General features: G+C 45.2%; 1 protein-coding gene across 1 annotated transcript in view; it reads right to left on the bottom strand.

Annotated features, from left to right (window-relative positions):
- Window positions 1-5525, bottom strand: part of LOC310916288 (neural-cadherin-like) — a 40234-nt gene extending 34709 nt beyond the window's left edge. The window contains exons 1-4 of the mRNA XM_083873695.1: window positions 5381-5525; window positions 4713-4938; window positions 3182-3386; window positions 2690-2801 (exon numbers count right to left, since the gene is read on the bottom strand). Coding sequence (XP_083729821.1) covers window positions 2690-2801; window positions 3182-3386; window positions 4713-4938; window positions 5381-5510 — 673 coding nt within the window. The 5' untranslated portion in view covers window positions 5511-5525. The remainder of the gene's footprint in view (window positions 1-2689; window positions 2802-3181; window positions 3387-4712; window positions 4939-5380) is intronic.
- Window positions 5526-16860: the final 11335 nt, after the last annotated feature.

Here is a 16860-nt window from a genome sequence, read left to right as displayed (position 1 = left end):
CAGTAATAAACCGGTTCCTCACTCTTTCCAGGAATGCCTTGTTCAAATTTAATTAGCTCTCAGCTAGTTATATACTTTTTAATCACCTGGTACTTCAAAGTACAAAGAGTGATTAAACATTCTTCCCTAGTAACTGTTTATTCAGTAGACTGAATGTCTCATCTGTCAGAAGCAGCAAAGCAGCACAACAAAGACCTGGAGCTCACAGCATAGCATCAAAAGTGATTTTTAAGAGCGGAAGCTCATCTCTCCAATTACCTTGCAATTTTTCTAGCCTAGCAATGAGGCTTCACAGCATACGTACACTGATAACAAACAAACTCCTTATTCTACCAATAGGATCCAGATGCAGCCACCGTGGTAGCACAGAGCCTTCTGGAAGCAGAACAGTGATTGCAGTGCGTGGACACCCCAGCAAACAGCTGCAGCATCATCCACAGAGGGGCGGCAGAAACAGCCCATCTCTATCAGAATATTAACTCAAAATAGGAAAGGAGCAGAGAATTATTTCAAAAGTACACTGAAGAACTGTTCTACTTAGTTGTAAAAAAAATTCAGCTACATCTGCCAGTGTGGAAAGTTACTCATCTTTGTTTACATGGATATTTATAGTGGTTGCAACGTTTTGTTTAAGATCTCTCCAAATCCTGTTGTGAATCAATGTTTGTGTGTGTTACAGACTACAAAATCAAGGGCTCTAGAGTTAATCACTCTCTTGCTCCACTGACAGACAAAATACATTAAAAACTCAAGAAAGCCTAAAATGACAGTGATTTAAATCTGTCAAATACAGTGGTTAAGTATTAATTTTAGAAAGGCATGCAGAATGTGAAAAACTTATTTGATTTGAAAAATTCTGATTTAATCTACAGTCATTAGCGAGCCATTGTAACCATTCACAAAAATACATTCTATGTGCTAACTATATGCTTCTTTTCCCTCAGATGTTTTCTGGCAAATAGGGAATGTGGTGCTTACTTGTACATAACAGAAACATGCCTCACCTCCCAATAGCAACGGGGAATTCTATTCCCCTCCATTTCATTCCATCCTGGAAACCAGTGTGCAATGCAAAGGATGTTTTAAGGATCATATGCCAGCCACAACCAGCTCTCTGCTGGTTTTGCACGTGTTCTGAGCTAGCTCAGTGCAAGCTAACTCTGGCTCAGAAGCTGGCTGAGCTGCCAGCTACAACTCCAAGCCTTGCTCTGCTGGGACAGCGATGCAGCTGAAGGCTGAGGGCCCTGCTGAGAGCACCCTCTGTGCTTCAGACCTCGAGTGTGATAAAACAAAAGTGGCTGACAGCTGAAACCTACATTTGCATCATGCACAGTTTTAACAGAAGATTATATCACACTACCTTTTCCTCTGCCATCAACAGCTGCAGGCATGCCCACAATGGCAAAAGCCATCTTTTTTTTTTTTTTTTTTTTTTTTTTTTTTTTTTTTTTTTTTTTTTTGTGGATATTTCTGAGGATACAACAACCCACACCTCAAGGAACTATGATGAGGGTAAGAGCTGCTTGTCTTTTCTGTTCCTGAGATACTTACTTTGGAAGTCAGAGTTAGTGGCACAGGTCTTCTCCTGCACAAGGTACAGCTTCCTTGCAGCCACCAACAATTCTGCTCAGTCCTTCTACAGCAAGTGAGTCTCCACACACCCATTTCCACTGACTGTCACTATACTTCCACCTCACATTTTCTTTTCTAAGATGGCTGTTTCTCTTGAAATGTACTCCATGTGGCAAGACAACAACATGGGATGCAATTGCACAGCTTTGACTTTCTGCTTGCTTTGGACATGGGGCATACATTTTTTCCCCCACAAGAGGAATTTTGATGAGCTTTACAAGTCCTCTGGACAGAACTTCCATCTCTTCAAGGAAAATCACATGCTTAGGAATTTTAGGATTTGGTTATTCTGACCAATTTCTTTCTTCCCAAGAGCAATTAAATCTAAAAATTAAGTATGACAAGCTCTGAACTCTCTTAGCAAGTATTTAGAGAATCAGGCCCTGCAGCCCCCCTTCACAAGGGAAGCTAAGCTCCTTATCACCTCTGCAACCTGCAGAGTTCAGCTCCAGCTTTGGGAAATTTCCAGTTTAGTCTTTTTGCTAAGTCTTGTCTTGGCACATACTCATTTCTCAGGGTTCATACTCCCTGAAGTCATTTATCAGGATACTATTTTAGCCTCTAAAAATGTCATCTGTGCACTCAGGGTTTATATGCAAGTCACACACAGCCATGTTAAAAACAACAAACATAGGACAGCATTAATGCCCATTTGACAAAAACATTCGCCCATTTTAAAAAAACCTGTTTTTTTCTTAACACATTAAGAAAAGACAAACTAATTGCAGCTGCTTCTGGGACACAAAAAGATTAGCAAGATGAGTTAAAAGGCAGCTACAATGTTTAAAGGAAAAGAAGCCACCTCCTATCAGCTGCTTTAACTGCCCTTGGATACCACAGGATCTCTCCTTGGGCACAGTACAGTGATCCCCACCTGAAGACACTCACAACTGTACTTCCAGGATACCTAAAATGCATCCAGGAAGGCTGCCATCCACGTCTTACAAAGGCAGTGCCTTGTGGAAGAGAGCACTTCCTGATGGCCAAAACATGAAAAGGTAACACACTAGCAGGTCTGTGGCAAGACTGAAATGAAAGGTGACAGGATGGTCCCCACCTTGCAGAAGAGATGTACCAACAGGAATGGTTTCAGGAACGTTGTCTCTGCTGTAAATGGAGCGCTGGAATTCAGGAGAACAGTCATTTTCATCGGTGATATGGACCACGACCTGAGGAAAAGGGATAAAGTGAGAATGGATTTTAGCTTCTACATTGCTGAAAGAGCATCTCTTTCTGGACACTGCAGTGGCAGTCAGTGCCTTTGGTGCTGTCCCATCCTTACACCTCTGATGCTATTCTTCTCACACCACTCCTGTAACACAGAGAAGTGTTTTCTCCACTCCCAAGATGCAAGGCAAAGCCAAAAAGTAATAAGAAGTATTTGCAGAGCCTAGACGTGAACCCAGGCCAGAGCACAGAGTTCTTCCTGTACTACAAGGCCTCCTCCCTGCCCAGCATCCCCACAAATGTCCTGGGCTATCCATCTGTGTAACTGGTCCCAGAGCAAGGGACTGCAGACCACGGGTAGGACATGAAGAGACTCATGTACCTCAGTCACGCTGCTGAGAGTGCTCTCAACTTCCATGGCTTTCAGCAGGAGGTGGTAGAGGTGGTGCTCACTCTCGTAGTCCACGGGGTGGGTCAGACTGAGCTCTCCACTCTCTTGCCTCACCCAGAAGAGCCCAGAGGGGTTTGTCAGGAGAGTGTAGGAAAGAGGCTGGCTCTGGAAAGAAACAGCCTCAACAACTGCTACTCTGCAAAGAATGAGAGAACAACCCTTTGCTTCAAAACAATAACAACAAAAGATGTCTCCTCAGCACCTAGAGGAGGAGGGTAGGATGAGGAGAGGTGTCTTGTTCACTCTCTGTCAATGCTTGGCTCAGCTTTGTATTTAGCCTGGAAACCTCTTTTGCTACAGGGAGCCCATCTACCTTCTCTTCTCTCACCAAACTGCTTAACTGACATAGCAGGGCTGAAATAACAACCCATTCAAACCCCCACTAACACTAAAACATCTTTTTCTTCCCTATTGTAGCCTTTTAAATACTTGACAGCAGTTACTGGTTTACCCCCAGTTTCTCAGTTGTTTAGAAATAAGTGACCTACTATACTTTTGAGTTTCTCTGTAGTTGTACATTCAGAAAAGAAATAGGTTCAGACATGGATGGGAAACACATGGAGCACATGGCTTTCCAGATCCTGCTGTCCACCTTGGCAGGACATCAAAGGAATGTTTGTCTCCCTATTGTGACTTATGTTTTGAAGCTCCACCTCTTACACCAGTCTTTCACCAGCATAATACACTTTTAGCTCATCTCACTGAAAGCTCCTGGGAAGTAGAGAAATATCCCTCCTCCTTCTCATTCAGTCTCTCTTAAGGATTAGTGGCACATCTCCAGCAATTTTTCCTAGGTCATCTGTTTATTTTGAGGTTTCCTGCTCCTTAGAGGCCTTATGGCACCATTCCACCTGCTCCTTAGAGGCCTTAAACCCCATTCTGATCTCAAGTAGCTGAACAGTGACAATAAACCCAGAGCCAGCTTGAGAGCATCTCCCCACTGTGGCTTGGCTTAGCTACTCTTCATGCAACAGCAGAGCCCCTTGGAGATTAAGCCTTATCTATTTGTACTTCACACCAATGCTGTTATCTCAAGAGTCTGGCAATGACTTGTCTTTTAGACAAGAAATTTAAATACAAGTCAAACGGGAAACAACCAACTCCAGATCGGGTAAATTAAAAGACTATTTTTCCAGCATCTGTTTAAATCACCAGGAGATGCATAGCCAGTAGTCTGGCTGTTCTAATTCACAATGCAATGCACTAAGACCCCAAAAGCATTAAAAAAATTCCAGTGCCCAGACTACATCTGACACATAGAGACTCATGTCACATTGGAGACTCTGAAACATCAGAAGAGGTGTAATTTCTTTTAGAAAACACAACATTATTTTAAAAGTGTGATAGGCAAATGTATATGCATAGCCCTGAGAAGCAAAACCACAAAAGTTTCACTCTGTTGTGCTCTGTGAAGCTCCTCTCAGACTGCAGGGAGGGAGTCACCTAAGCAAGTACAACTTACTTCTCTCCTGCTGGAGTATTTTCAGGGACAAACACACTGTAGGACATGTTAGTGAACTGTGGAGGTCGGGAGCCTGCCAGGATGGAAACGGAGGCATAGGGGCTTTTGTTGCCGTACTCGTCAGAGGCTTCCACAGTAACCACATACTCCTTGTTCCATGCCAAAGGCAAACCAGTCGTCATGATAATGCCAGTGTCCTTGTCCACTCGGAATCGCTCCTCACCACCTATCAATACATGCACAAAGCTGGTCTGAGATGTGCCCCACAGCAAGAACATTTGCACCTTCACCATTTCAAGGTAAGCCATCCTCAACTCACCCACCTATGTCCCTGTATGCACTTCTTTTTACTGTTCTAGTTGTTCACCTTTTCTTTCACTCACACTGCTTTGTTGACCAGTGTGGTGCAAAAGAGACAAAAATGAGTAAGAAATGGAGCCTTAAGCCAACAGTAAAGCTGCCATCAATTTCAAAATAAGCAAAGGAAATGGCAACAAGGAAGATTCCCATCTACACAACTTTTGCTTACAGCACTTCCAGCTCCTACTTGCTGTATCTTTAAGGCTTCCCCAAGGTAAAAAATCTACCAATGGAATTATAAAACGGGAATTTGGTAAGAAACATCTGCAACTCAACAGAATTTTACCCTTTTTTCAGACTGGCCCTACCTGCAATGAGAGTGTAAGCTATGCCAGCAGTGGTGTTCTCGTGGCCGCTGTAACGCGCGACGAGCTGGTAGACGAGGGTGCCTTTGTGCGCATCGGGGTCGACACGCGCCAGGTACGGGTACGGGTACATGGCCCAGGACAGGAGGTCCTCCTCTGGGGCAAGGAGTGTCACGTGGCACAGGTACCAGTCATCATCTGCAAAAGACGCAAGGATTTCTAGACAGCCTGGCCACAAACTGCAGCCAGGAAAGTTAAGATCTTGTCCGTTAGTATCTGTAAACAAGTTGAGAAGGAAGCTTCCACTGCTAAGGACACGTAGAGATTTAATCACAGTATTGTTACCTCTAGGGAGACCTGAATTCAAGCCTTTTTAATTCACAGCAAGTCACTAACAGATGCTAAAGGTATATATGGGCTCACTGAAGAAATTTTCCTAAGCACATTTGTGTTCTTAAAGTGGCTTTAAGATTTGGCTTCAAATTAAAAGGATTGTATTATTGAGTGTAGAGAATAAATTTGAATAAAAAGAGAAACTAAATGTAGAAAGAGGGCTATACAGAAAGGTACATTGGAGAAATGCACGTTTTCTGCCTGTTAAAATGTGATCACGTATTTCAACAAACTGCACTGAGGTTGCAGGTCTGTTAAGGGTTACACCACTACAAAATGAAACACCCATCCATGTGTATGTGTGTCTCATACAGGAAACCCTTCATCTCTCCCTTTAAGAAGGCCATTTCACACAGGATGGAAGAAGACAGGAGCACGTGGACAAGACTAGCACCAAAGGCAAGAAGTAAGCCAGAAATTCCAAACAATTTTAAGTGTATGTAAATGGGAATTCTATTCAGGGATATAATACTAAATAAAAGGCAGCCCACAGATAGACACTCCCTGACACACCAGACCTGTACTTACAAGCAGCCTGATGCCGCAGTAAAAATACATGCTAGACAAATTTCCCAGAGAAAATCATTCCCAGGAATGAAAAAACTTAACTGAAGTTTTGTGGGGTTTAAAGTATTTAAAATCATTTAAGACATGGTTTCCTCAGTTTTTCTTAGATTACATGTTTTCTGGTTTTCTCATGTACCAGCACTGTATGTATACAAGGAGAACGTTGGTTCACTTTTTTTTCCCCCCCTCTGTATTGCTGAGTAGGACAAGACACAACCCACAGCATAGTAGTAGCTCATAAGAGCAGCTGGAGCAGTCACTATTTTATCTATAACCAAGAAGGAGGGTTCAGAAATACATATCCTAATTCAGCCAGTTACAGACAGTGTTATTTTGTTAATAAAGGGATGAAAACCTACAGGCATGAACATTTAAAGACATTTTTGTTCCTTTATTTGTCTAATTCAGGCAGTTCTAATTTCTCCAGAGATTGAATATCTAGCCAAGTATTTTTCCCATTTAGTGAAACCTGGAGAATGATTTTTAAAATTATAATTACACAGATTATTCTTAATATTGCTCCATGTAGGTGAGCCAATTGTTAAGTACCAATGAATAATGAGGTCCTAATCTTGCTGTAGGTATTGTAAACCCCACCAAAAGTCAGCAGTAAAACAGAGATTTACATTTTTAAAAAAACAGACAAGGGAACAAATTTCACTGAATTCAGGACAGCATGTCAGGGAAAAAATTGTGTTGGTCAAATCAGCCATCATTTTCTGGACTTTTACAAACACCTCATCTTTCTTCTCTATGAAAGGTGTATTTAAATAGAAACATAGAAGAATCTAGGTTGGAAAAGACTCTAAGATTATCAAGTCCAACCATTAACCTGGTACTGCCAACTTCACAATTAAACCTGGGATTCACCATCCCTGGAAATGTTGAAAAAGCATGTGGATATGGCACACAATTTAATGGTGAACATGGTGCTGGTGTTAGGCTGACAGTCAGACTTGATAATTTTAAAGGTCTTTTCAAACGTTAAGAATTCTACAATTCCATGAAACCATGTCCCTAAAGCCACATCCACATGTCCTTTAGATACCTCCAGGGATGGTGACTCAACCACTTCCCTGAACAGTCTGTTCTAATACTTGGCAACCTTTTCTGTGAAAAATTTTTCCCCTAATATTGAATCTAAGCCTCTTCTGGCACAACTTGGGACCATTTCCTCTTGTCCTCTTGTTACCTGGGAAAGGAGATTGAGCCACTCCTGGCTACAACTTTCTTTCAGGCAGTTGTAGAGAGCAATGAGCCTCCTTTTCTCCAGACTAAATACCCCCAGTTCTCTCAGCTGCTCCTCATAGGACTTGTGCTCCAGACCCTTCTCTGGACACACTCCAGCACCTCTCTGTCCTTCCTGAATTGAGGGGCCCAGAACTGGACACAGCACTCGAGGTGTGCCCTCACCAGAGCCCAGTACAGGGGACAATCCCTGCCCTGCTCCTGCTGGCCACACTAGTGCTGACACAGGCCAGGATGCCACTGGCCTCCTTGGCCACCTGGGCACACACCAGCTCATGTTCAACCCTCACTGAACACTGATAAAATTGTGACACTTAGCAAAGCCATAGATCACAGATTCATGGGATGGGTGAAGGTGGCAGGACCTCTGGAGATCATCTGGTCCAACCGCTCTGCTCAAGCCAGACTACCTAGAGCTGGCTGCTCAGAAAAATCTCCACAAGGTTTTTGAATATCTCCAAGGAGGAAGACTCAAAAACCGCCCTGGGCAATCCAGTGAACTAAAGTTCTAAGGGCTGGATGTCAAGAAACTCATGAACCAGCTGGCAAGTGTCCAGAAAAAAAAGGCAAGAGCATAACCAGAAAGGATGCCCTTCAAGAGAGGTGAAAAGATGTGGAGATTTTCAGGAGACTGCAAGAGACATGCAAACAGTGATGTTCTTATATCTTATTCTTATATCACCAGGGATTCAGGACTGAGGTATAAAGTCAGTCAGCTGTTCCATAACCTGCAAACCAAAAAATTACTAACTCTCATTCCAAAAGAAAAGACTGGCATTGGATGTTGGGCATGGGATCCCCCAGCATGTTTTTAATTGTAAGGACAATGGAGCCCTTGACAGTGGCCAGAGAGGTGGGACAGCATCCATCACTGAGATCTTTAAGGCCTGACTAGACAAATACCTGCTGGCAATTGCTTTGTTGTGACAAAACCTGCCTCTAGGCAGAAGTGTGGAACCAGCAAGACTATTAAATCCTTTCCATCACACATTAATCTCCCTGCCCTTCAGCTTCCACATCTCATTGATTTTTGAGGCATACATGTCCACATGTCACCATTCCCCTGAAGCTTCAAGGAACTTCTAACACAAACATTCTTTGGGCTTTGTGTTTCAATTTTGCTCTTTGCTTAAGGGTAAGAAGTGAGAAAAGGAGTGAATGGCAGTCTAGAAATATCCAGCACCACATATGAAAGGAAAAATGGGATGAAGCCAAACTTGCAGGGCTGTAGTACAGCAGCAGGGGTAATAAACTGCAGCTATAGGGTGGAGTATCTTTCGGCAGCTGAAACCTGGCTCACTCCTTCAGACCCTCAGCATTTATTTCAGATTTTCAGACTTGAAGATGTTTTCTCCATGCAAGTAAACAAAATTTAAATTGAAGCAACCTGCAAGCATTCTGACAAAACCGTCCACATTATATCTATACAGAGCAGAGCTCTAATTCTAGCAAGGCATAAATGGAAAAAAAGATAGTTACAAAGAGCAGATTTTATCAATTCAAGTCCAAAACCCCAAAGAAGTGTTGAACATGGTCTGGAGACTAACAGGAGGTCAGTCAAACAGCACTAATTTCCCCTACCATCCAGAAAGAACTGTTCAGAAGTAGCATTATGAGTATGGACATTTTTGTTCTGGTCACTCTCCTCTACACACACACCAAGTCTGAGAAACTCAAGGATTTAAGGTGTTACAGACACATGGTAACCAGATACTGTGTAAAATCATCACACTGTCTTGAAACAAGTGAGTGAAACAAAATCAGCCTTGACCAAGTAGAATTTTTTCCCCAGGAATGCATTGGGTGTTCAACTGTCATAGCTGCAAAGGCATTAACAGATCAAGCCTCTGAAATCAATAGTGTTTTATTTTGTTCCTGACACAACCACAGCATCCTATTAAATCAAAATGCAACATCACCCAGTGATGCTGCATTCACCCATTTTGTCAATATGAATCATCCACTGCAAGGAAGGAAATAATCAGGAATCCAGGCTCTATACCCTGTGAAACCAGACTATCAACAGGATGGTCTGGCCTCTGCACCACACATTGGAAAAAGTCTGGGAGAGAATATTAAGGAGTGCTGATTCTCCTGGAAATACTGGTGTATCCCCAAGGCTCCAGCTTTACCTCCTTCTCACATCTAAAAAAGACATGTAAACAAAAGGGATGTCACCTAATCACCAGTTAAGAGCATCCTAAATAAAAATGTTAGGATGTAGTAAGTGCAAGAACAGGGGGTAACGAAGAGATACCAAGTTTGTGTCTTGGAGGGCTAAACGCTCTTCAGCAGATCAGAGCAGATACACCCACACCTTCCTTGGACAAGAACATGAAAGCAAAAAAAGAACTGGAAAGGGTTTTGAAACTGCAAGTGGCTATTCTTGCAAGTCTGCATCAATTTCATTCCTTTATCATTTAGTTTCCTCCCTAACCAGAAAAAGAAACATAAGAGAACAGAATCTCTTTCCCTAAGATTAGGATTAGAGCTGCACTGACTGATATGGGTTTGAGGAGACTAATGTTGAAAAATTAAGAACTAAAAAATGTGCATTAAAATGGTAGCTTATGTTTTGTGTCTATCCCCTCAGGCAAAAAGAATCATTTGAATTGAAAAGTGAGACTGTGGTATGTGAAGAAGTTTTTGAAGTACCCAGCCTGAAATAAAACACCAAGGTGAGATGCCTAGAAAGCCTCTCATTGTGCTGTCAGGCCACACCACTAGTCCTCCGTGGTAGGGCAACACATCAGGAGCTTTGGCTCATTATTGAACCATAACCAGAAAAATCTACACCTGAGAAATGGTTACTATCATGCTAAAATCCCCTCATCATCTTCAGGACCATAGGCATAATCTACTAAGGGATATTTAAACTTAAAACAAAATTTCTTGTGGCAGTAATTGATCTTTAACCAGCATTCATCATCACTTTTAGAAATGCTGGGGATTTTTTTTTTTTTTTTCATTTTAATGGCACTGATATTGACACAGTCATGCTGCCCACTGTGCCACTCCCTCTTGCCCAAGTAGCTTTTGAATTCGGTGGTAAGTTTTCCTACAAGATTGAACATCAGTAGCTGGCCAGAAGATGAGCACCCCAAATAAAGGTATTCAGATTGATCTAGGTCTAAAACCAGATTTTTAAATGCCTTCCAGCCGTTGGAATGTAATGAAAACTCAGAAATACTATATCATAGTCTCTATAGAGGGATTCATGATGCTAATCTTAAGAATAAAGGGCTGAATGTTCTATTTTTAAGGTCTCCCACTGCCTTTCTCTCAAACTTGTTACATTAGAGTGTTTTTCATTGTTTAAATAGCTTACCAAGACTACTTGTAACATAAGCTTTACATTTACCTCTTCAGTTTTAAGCTTTTTCTAGGCTTCTCAAAATGTCTTGCTTTATCAGATACTCTTAAGACTTCTTTATTGCCTCTGGATCATTGATCATTATATATGTTTACTTTTTTTTTTTTTTTTTTTTTTTTTTTTTTTTACAGCAAGGTATTTCCAAAGATAGGTACAGACAGGGTAATGTAATAACCTTCATCCCTGAGCTTGCTCTTTCATCCAGTGATCCCTGGCCATTAAAGTGGTTTCACGGGTTAAATGAAGCAAGCTTTTTCTCTCAGTACCTGAATTTGGAGGCACACTAATGGCATCCACAGATGGTTTTAATCAGTCTGATACCAGGAGGAAAACCCCCCCCCCACACACACACCCCCCCACAAAAGAAAAAAAGCAACATATAATATGACCTCAATATCTGATCAGGTCAAATTTCTGTTTCTGGAGTGAGATTTATTTTCTAAAATTGCCAGGGGGTTCCAGGAAGCAGCGGGCCATTTCTGGCTCTGTTAACAAAGAAAATGAAAAAAAAAAACAACCCTCCAAACCTAAGCTATGTCTTGATTCAAAATCATGGCCAGCAACATACACAAATTACTTGTCAGCTTTTACAAAAGCTGTATTACATGGATTGAAAGACTTCCCTTCCCAGTAGGCATCCTGATGGAAGTTTCTTAAGAAAGTAGAAGGGATTCAAACCACATATTCTTTCCCTGTGCAGTTTAGGTTGTATTTACAGGAATATCAAGATCTGACAAATGTCTTTTTAAAATGCAGTTTGCTTCCAGTGAGTTGTAAGAGTTCAACTGTGATCATATTCTACCATAAGACACTGCACTGAAGGAATTGCATTATGCTACAGCCTCCTCAGGCAGATTTAAGATCTGCCTCCTTGGAATTCACTCACAGTAGCAAACAATTGTTATCTCACCTGAAAGAGAAGAGGGAATGAGATATCCATCTCACCTCCAAAACCAGGAAAATGCTGAACAGCCCTGCAACTGTTCTACTCACTTCAGTCTGAAACTACCTGCTGGTGTTTATCCTTCTTTCATGTCCTGAGGCATCCCAGAGTTAAAGGGCTGCCAAAATTAACCCTCTAATCCTTCAGTGCACTACAGACACACGGGAAGGAAAGAGATTTGTCTTGTCATGCATTTTTTGAGTTCATACTCTTGCCAAACAAAATTACCCTTTGGAGATTATGGAGTGACTTCTTCACAGTTGTTTTCAGTTATTTAGCATGTGGAGTACATCTGCAGTGTGAGTGTGTGCAGGAACACAGACATCTATCTCCCACTGGGGCTCACTATTCCAAGCCAAGGCAGTGCACAGTCTGTAAGCCCTTTGTGACAGGCTCTTAAGTTTAAAGCAACAAAAAACCCAAACCAAACAAAGAAAGAACCCCGTAAAACAAAACAAACAAACAAAAGCAACCAAACCAAAGAGAGAGCTAAAAGCTTTCTAGAGTTGAAGAACAGGGGTAAGAAATTGCTTTTTGAAGCATGATAGGCAAAGTCCTAAATGTCAAACTTCTACACAGTGTGCACCAGTACCTATTGTCAGCATCAGAGAGGGCAGCTGAGGGGGCAGAAGAGGAAACTGCAACTGCACATCCCACCCTGTGTAAGTAGATAACAGCTACGAGAACCTCTGTAGGTACTTGTAGGTGTGCATAAACAGAGGCAGACATGGAAGAGAAAGGGAGCTTCAACTCCTCACCACCCCCAGCCTTTCCATGCTCAGGACTTACACTGTTCTGATGGTGCAGTCGGTGTTTCCAGGAAATGTCCCAAAAGAAAACCTGGATGAGAAATGTTGGGTCTGCAGTTCATACGTTTGTATAAAAGTCTTATCTAAACTCCAAGTCCACTATCCATGCACAGAAAAACAAGGCTCTGACAGACAGACATAGGCTGCCAGATTCCTAAAGAAGATGTAAACCGCTTGCTGCAGGTAGATAAGGCCACTCACAGAAGTTGTGCAAACATCTTTACGATGCACAGTCCATGTACCAAGTGTATATTCAGTGGGAGAACAGCTGTGTTTTGGCAATGCCTGCAACAAGATCCCCACAAAACAGATGGCAGCCCCCTCCCTATCACTGCTATGTGTGCTACTCAGTGACTGGGAAGATTCAGAAGGTTATTGTACTCTGCACTCAGTTTATTTCAGTATTTCAACTGTGCACAGAAGTACCATGTCTTCCTAGGACTACTGTTGTTGGAAACAGTGCTCTAAGTTACTATTTGACCTACTGTTTTATTTTTTTAATGCTTATTTTTAAAAAAGCTTTTATTTTCTTGGGAAAAAAAAAGGCAAACACATCCAAAACCCCAAGACACACACTTCCTTGGAGAAGTGGCACCTGTAAAATGTCTAAGTCCACTCATGTCTTTTACATAAGAGATGGCAATTAATAAAGGTCTGATAGCTTTGTTTTTCAGTTAAAGAGGTGATTAAAAGTTTGGCACATGTTCTATAATATTGATTGCTTTGTGAGTGATTGTTAATTACATTTAGTAAGAGATGTGAGGAGAAATGAGGAGCAGACCAAAGTTAATTCTGTTTGACTTTCGACAGTTCACTGGGTCTCTTCAGATAAAAAAATGGATGCTCAAATCCTCTCACCATTTTACCATATTTTTGTAAAATAAGCAGATAGAAAAAGATCCCAAGTTTGTTGCAGTACAAAGTTGGGAGAGAGTTTTGATTTTCAAAGTAGCTTAAAGGAGTGTCTAAATGACCTTGTCCCAGTTGATCATTGAATTCCTTTCTCCCCGAGGCTCATGTCTTGTCAATACATTATTAGCACACAAACAGTGGTCAAAACATGCTGTGCACCACCAGACTGGAGAGGACAACACAGTCATATGTTGAACACTATTCACAAGGTTATTTGCTTTCATTACAAATAACCAAGGCAATTAAGCTGTGTGTCCCATTTCCAACTCCATCTTTAGCTTGAATGAGAAGTTCTACTATAAACATCAGGTGATTTGTTTAAAGTTAATAGCTGGAAATACCACTCAGAGTTTTTCTCATGTTAAATGTTTGTCACTTGCACAACATATCCCATTCCTGCAAGAAATAGTTTCTCAGGCAGGCAGCTCTGGACTGGCAGACTGCACACAGCAGTCTGGTAAGGATCACAGCCCCCAGCTTGCTTCAACATATTTCTTTTCATCCCAGCTCTATGTTTCACATTTCCTGAGCACCAGGCTGTAAAATTCATTGGTACAAACTGGTAAATATTCGCTGTTTAGTAAAGTTGCAAGCATCTAAAAAAAAGGCAAGCAAACAATACTAAACAAAGGCAAGCAAATGGTAACCAGTTGTTTTATCAGCGACCTGAGCTGCACTTACAAACACACTCTAAAAGTTATTCTAAGATGAAAGTAACACATGAAAAGGATGGCTCTTGCAACCATAACACACCTCGAGCTCAATGTGGTTTAAGAAGTTTATCAAGTCTAGCCATTCTCTTTGCTATCTTATTAGGAAAACCATACACAACAGTGAACGAGCTCTTGACATATAGATATAACTACAATATCTCAATTTAGTTCTCCACAGCAACTCCTAGCATTCCTGATTCAGATTTTTTTTTCCTTTCTTTTTCTTGTCCTAGGCTCGTTGACACCTATTTTGTAACGATTCCTTTCCCCTCCTCCTTCTCAGGTCCTTCCAGCAGGACCAGAGCGAGGAAACAAGCCCCTACCAGGAGACAAGCTCTCTGTTGTGGCGTGGACCCTTCTTTACCGGGCCCTGATTGCTTGTTAACCCCTGAGCAGACACCTCTGGTCCCACAAAAGTGAACCTACTGTGACAAAAATTCCTTACTAGAAAAGATACCCCAAACATCATTCCCTGCATTTCCAGCTGCTCCTTCACAGGCAAGAGGCAGAAACTCTGCGGGTGGTACCGGGGAAGAGCTGGCACATTCCCATGTCACCTACTGAGCTCCCACAGCCTGGGGACAGCTCCCACAGCCTGGGGGCAGCTCCTGCAGCCTTGGGACAGCTCCCGCAGCCATGGGACAGCTCCCACAGCCGCCTGCGGTTCTCGAATGGCAAATGCTCGGCAGGGCCGTGCCTGGTCAGCATCCTCCTCCTTCGGGCAACCCTTCAGACCCACCCGTGCCAGCGCGGCGGGGAGAACCGAGCCCATCCCCGGGTTCCCGTCCCGGGCCGCTACCTGCTCCTCCTCCTGCCCCTGCTGCTCCTCCTGGGCCGCGGTGCACCTTGACCAGCACCTCCGCCCGTCCGCCGGCCCGCAGCTCCCGCCGCAGGAAGAGCCGCCCCGAGGTCCTGTCGATGCCCACGGGGATGGCTCCGGGAGAGGCCAGCTCGAACCAGCCTCCCCTGCCCGCCGGGTCTCGGCTCCGGGGCAGGGTGAAGACGGTGTCGCCCACCCTGGCGCCGGCGGGCAGGCGGGCAGTGTAGCGCCGTGCGCCGGGCCCCGGGGATGGCTGTACCGAGCGCGGCTCCCGCCGCCGCCCCCGCGCTCCTCCCGCCGCTCCGGGGGCGCGCACGGCCAGGCGCAGGCACCGCGCGGGGCTGCGCAGCGCCCGCGGCCGCCCGTGGTCCAGGGCGGCCACGCAGAGGCGGAGCTGGCGCAGCCCCAGCAGCGAGCCCACGGTCAGCACCTGCCCGCTGCGGGGCACCACGAACAGCCGGCGGCTGCCCGCGCCCGGCGGCCAGGAGCGGTAGGTGAGCCGCGCGTTGGCGCCCTCGTCGCCGTCCGAGGCGCGCAGCCGGGCCACCTCCGTGCCCAGCGGGGCCAGCTCCGCCACCTCCAGCCGCCCCGCCGGCGGCAGCCGCGGCCGGTGGTCGTTGCGGTCCAGGACCCGCACCCGCAGCAGCGCCTCCCGCGGGGCCCGGCCCGCCCGCCAGCGCAGCCGCAGCCCGTATTCGGGACGCGCCTCCCGGTCCAGCGGCTCGGCCGTGCGGAGCAGCAGCCACCCCCCGCCGCCCGTACTCGGGCCCCGCTGCAGGGAGAAGCGGGAGGCGCCGTCGCCTTCCAGCGCCCACTCCCCGGCCGGCTCCCCGGGGCGCAGCAGCCGCCGCAGCGGCACCCGCAAGCCGCGCACCCGCGTCCCCGCAGGGCTGTTCTCGGGAACCTGCCCGCAGAACCGCAGCGGGCCGGGGGAGCCGCCGCAGCCCGGGCCCGCCGCCCCGGCCAGCAGCGGCAAGAACAGCAGCAGGAGCGGGAGCAGCCCGCGGCCGCCCCGCCGCGCCCGGCACATCCCGCCCGGCGAGCGGAGCGCAGCCCGGCTCTGCCCGTCCCGCCGCGGGCACCAAGGCTCGGGCACACACCGCTCCGGCATCCCCGGCCACTCACGGCCGTGGGCGGGGATGGAGTGAGCCCGCCCCGCCTGGTCCAGCGGGGACCCCGCCCGTGGCAAAGAGCGCAGTGATGCTTGGCGAATTCCTCATCTTCCTCCCGTTTCACGTTGCCCGTGAAGATCGTCTGTGAGTGGTCTCTCCCTGGCCCCGTTTCAACTCGTGAAGTTTTTGCTGTGTTTTCTCTCCGCTTGTCCAGCTGCAGAGAGGAGTAGATAGAACAGGTTTGGCGACTGCCTGGAGTTCAGCCGGGGTCAAACCACCACACTCATCCAGCTGCTCTCTCTGGCTCTTCTGCAAGCTGAGCAGACACAGGATGAACTGCACTTCCTGGGTGGAGGGTGACTTGGGAGAAAATGGGCAATCTCCAGGTCTCCTGAGTCTGTATGAAAAAAACCCCAACTAGCCAAGCTACAAGAAGCATCATAAAAGAAACAGAGGGGGGAAAAAACACCATTATGTAAAGGAGAGCAGACCTTGGGACAGTTAAATCATAAGAGTAGTTGTCACCCCTCAGACATGCTTCTCTGTTGCAAGCTGGGTTTATCTTGGAAGCAGAGCCTCCCAAAAGTGCACAT

The sequence above is a fragment of the Zosterops lateralis genome, assembly GCF_965231275.1.
Source record: "Zosterops lateralis genome assembly, chromosome: 1".
Taxonomy (NCBI): domain Eukaryota; kingdom Metazoa; phylum Chordata; class Aves; order Passeriformes; family Zosteropidae; genus Zosterops; species Zosterops lateralis.
Note: the sequence above shows the minus strand (reverse complement) of the source record. Positions and strands in the feature narration are given on the sequence as shown.